General features: G+C 62.0%; 1 protein-coding gene across 1 annotated transcript in view; it reads right to left on the bottom strand.

Moving 5' to 3' along the window:
- RFX5 (regulatory factor X5) overlaps positions 1–2,772 on the bottom strand; it is a 3,447-nt gene extending 675 nt beyond the window's left edge. The window contains exons 1-9 of the mRNA XM_019623135.2: positions 2,609–2,772; positions 2,323–2,356; positions 1,935–2,017; positions 1,741–1,866; positions 1,273–1,389; positions 1,066–1,147; positions 700–904; positions 472–569; positions 3–265 (exon numbers count right to left, since the gene is read on the bottom strand). Of these exons, the coding sequence (XP_019478680.2) occupies positions 3–265; positions 472–569; positions 700–904; positions 1,066–1,147; positions 1,273–1,389; positions 1,741–1,866; positions 1,935–2,017; positions 2,323–2,356; positions 2,609–2,727 (1,127 nt within the window). The 5' untranslated portion in view covers positions 2,728–2,772. The remainder of the gene's footprint in view (positions 1–2; positions 266–471; positions 570–699; positions 905–1,065; positions 1,148–1,272; positions 1,390–1,740; positions 1,867–1,934; positions 2,018–2,322; positions 2,357–2,608) is intronic.
- Between the last annotated feature and the right edge of the window lie 213 nt (positions 2,773–2,985).

The raw sequence follows: 2,985 nt of genomic DNA, 5'->3' as shown, positions 1-2,985 counted from the left end.
CGGGCAGCAGCACATTGAGCCCGGGGGGCAGCGGGACGGCCACCTTCACGGTGCCCCCCAGTGGGGCGGCCGTCAGCTTGGGGGCCAGGACTGGAGGGGAAGAGCACACGGCTGTGGGGCCGGGGGGGGCACGGGGGAGGAGAAGGGGCAAACGGGCCATCAGCGCGTTCACCTGGGGGCTGCTCGGCGGCCGGGGCGGCTCCGGGGGCTTCTTCTTGTCAGGACGCGGTGGGATGGTGGCCTTGGGGATGCTGTCCTTCTTGGTCTGCAGGTGTGGATGCAGTGTGAGATGTGGACATGGTGGGATACCAGGGGATGTGGGACATGAGGATGGGGCACATAAAGAAAGCAGAGACATGGACACAGGGACACTAGGAGGACAGGCCTACAGGGACAGGGGACACGAGATAGTGACAGCAGGGGATGGGGGACAGCAGGGGATGGGGGACATCGTGTCCTACGTGGCCTCACCTGTGCCAGGCTCCGCTCGCCTGCCTCCGAGGCCTCCAGTCCATTCCTCCTGGACAGCGGAGGAGAGCGGCCATCACGATGAGCCTTCTCTGTGCTCTCTGGGGACACGCAGTGAGGCATGAGGTGGGGATGAGCCCCACTGAGTGGGGACAGTGCCCAAAGCCATTCCCACGGCCACCAAACTCCACACCCCTTGGGGACACCCGCTAGGGTCCCCAATCGGCCCACCTGAGACCACCATGGCCATGACGAGGTCGGCGCGGGCCGAGCGGGAGCTGATGATGTGCTGCTGGATGAGGAACTGTGCCACCTCCACGATGTTGTTGAAGGAACGTTTGAGGATCTTCTCGGCCCAGTCGCAGGTCAGGGCGCAGGCTGCCTCCATCACCTCGCTGGTGTAGGACTGCACCAGGTCCGTCAGCTCCGTGTGCTGCTGGTGGGACACCAACATCACCAACGGGGCCAACAACTCCACTGTCACCACTGTACGGGGACAGAGCAGAGCTCAACCCTTGCTCGCCCCACTTGAATGCATCCTTCTGCCCCACTCCTTATCCCAAAGAGGCAGAACACGGACCAGCACGGGGGACTTACAGTCTCTGTCACCTTGAGGTCCAGGCTGGGCAGCGGCGGCAGGCTGACCACCGTCTTCCTCCGGATGCCGCCGTAGCAGTACGTGCGTTGGGGTTAAGGGACAACAAAACGCATCTGAGACAGCTGACTGTGCACCGACCCCACGTACAGCACCTGGTGCCACCAACGCTGCCTGCTGCATGGAGACCCACCATGACAAAAGGATATTTCGATTGCCCTCGGCCTCCCAGCCTCCTGGCCTTGATGTTGGGGAAGATCTCCCGGATGATCTTCCCAAAGTTGGCGGCGCTCAGAGGGTGGCAGCAGAGATTATCGCAGTACTGCCTGGGGGGGAGGGTGGGTCAGAGCTGCCGACCCCTCCTCACTGCTCCCACTCCGTGTTCCAAGAGTTGCCGTTGGGCATGGCCATTCCCAACCAACCCCAAGTGCCACCTGACTCCAGTCAGAGCTCTGTGGGGCACTGCTGTGCTCACTTGTAGGATTTGTAGATGCCCTGCTTGGGCATGGCCATTCCCTACCAACCCAACCAAGTGCCTGCTGACCCCAAACTGAGCTCCATGGGGCACCACCACACTCACCTGTACGCCTTATAGATGACCTGCATTGAGCATGGCCATTCCCAACCAACTCCAAACACCTACTGCCCCCAAACCGAGCCCCATGTGCTCTGCTCACCTGTAGGCATCATAGACGTCCTGCTTGGGCAGGCAGGTGTCTGCGTGCTCCTCCAGGTGGTTCCGGATCCAATTGCACGCATGCATGTACTCAGCTGTGCTCAGTGAGCTCAGGTCCAGGCTGCTGCTGGGAACGATGGCATGGGGTGAGCGGATGGGGATGATGGTTCGGGGAGGCGGACCCCCAGCACCCACCTCCTGTCCCCCAGGCTCGGCCCCGACGGCAGCTGGAGGTAGAGGTAGAGCTTATCGCTGTCGGAGAACTTCTGGACATCTTGCTATGGGCAAAGGGTCCAAGCGGAGGGGAGGAGGGACCGGAGACAAAGAGAGGTGAAGGATCCAAAAAAGGGCCAACATTCAGGAGCATTTGAAGCCAAAGTTTTGTGAGTATGGGCACAGCCTGCATGCAGGGTAAATGGGGTCGGGGTACAGCAGGGGTCGTTCCATGTGGGGCTGAGGGAATGGGTGCTGTGCAGCTGCTGACCTCTATGGGACATGGGATCGAGGAAATGGGACTGGAAGAGGGGTTTGGATCATGGAGGGGTGGGCACGCAGCGCTTCCCCACCCCACAGAGGCACTCACCAGGATGGCGTCGACTTTGTTCTGCACCGCTTTGCTGCAGGGGACAGACAGAAGGAACAGAAGGGACAGAAGGACAAGGAGAAGGCATCAGGGCACGGGATGGCCTCACTCTGAGGACCCCTGCCCGCATCCCGCTGTGCTCCTGAGGAGCTCTGCACCGATGTTCCCACCCAAAAGAGGCACCGACTCTCATCCCCTCCATCCACGGGGCTACAAATTCATCACCCCTATGAAGTCAGACCCCGTTTGGGTCGCTCAGGTTATGGGGAGTGCATTGCAGTCTTACGAGATGTTGCCCCGCAGTTTTTGCAGCAAAGCGCTCGGCTCTGCCGTGCCGCTCCGGGAGCCGCCGGGTGACAAAGTGCCCTTCTTGGTGGCCTGGGGGCTCAGCTCCTCGTCAGCCATGGCACCGGGGTCCTGGGGGGGGGAAGGATGCAGAAATTCAGCCCTAGAATGGGGAGGGGACCCTCTCAGAGCCCAAATCCCCCAGGGGTACCTGCAGGGCTGGCTCTGCCCCCCGTGTCCCCCCCCGGAGACGTGTCACCAGCAGAAGGGCGATGGGACGCAGGAGGGGATGGCGGGCAGCGCAGCCCGGCATGGGCCGGGAACGGCAATGGGAGGACGGATGGGAAACGGGAACGGGGACACCGGGCTATAAAGGAC

The sequence above is a fragment of the Meleagris gallopavo genome, chromosome 27 (assembly GCF_000146605.3).
Source record: "Meleagris gallopavo isolate NT-WF06-2002-E0010 breed Aviagen turkey brand Nicholas breeding stock chromosome 27, Turkey_5.1, whole genome shotgun sequence".
Classification (NCBI taxonomy): domain Eukaryota; kingdom Metazoa; phylum Chordata; class Aves; order Galliformes; family Phasianidae; genus Meleagris; species Meleagris gallopavo.
Note: the sequence above shows the minus strand (reverse complement) of the source record. Positions and strands in the feature narration are given on the sequence as shown.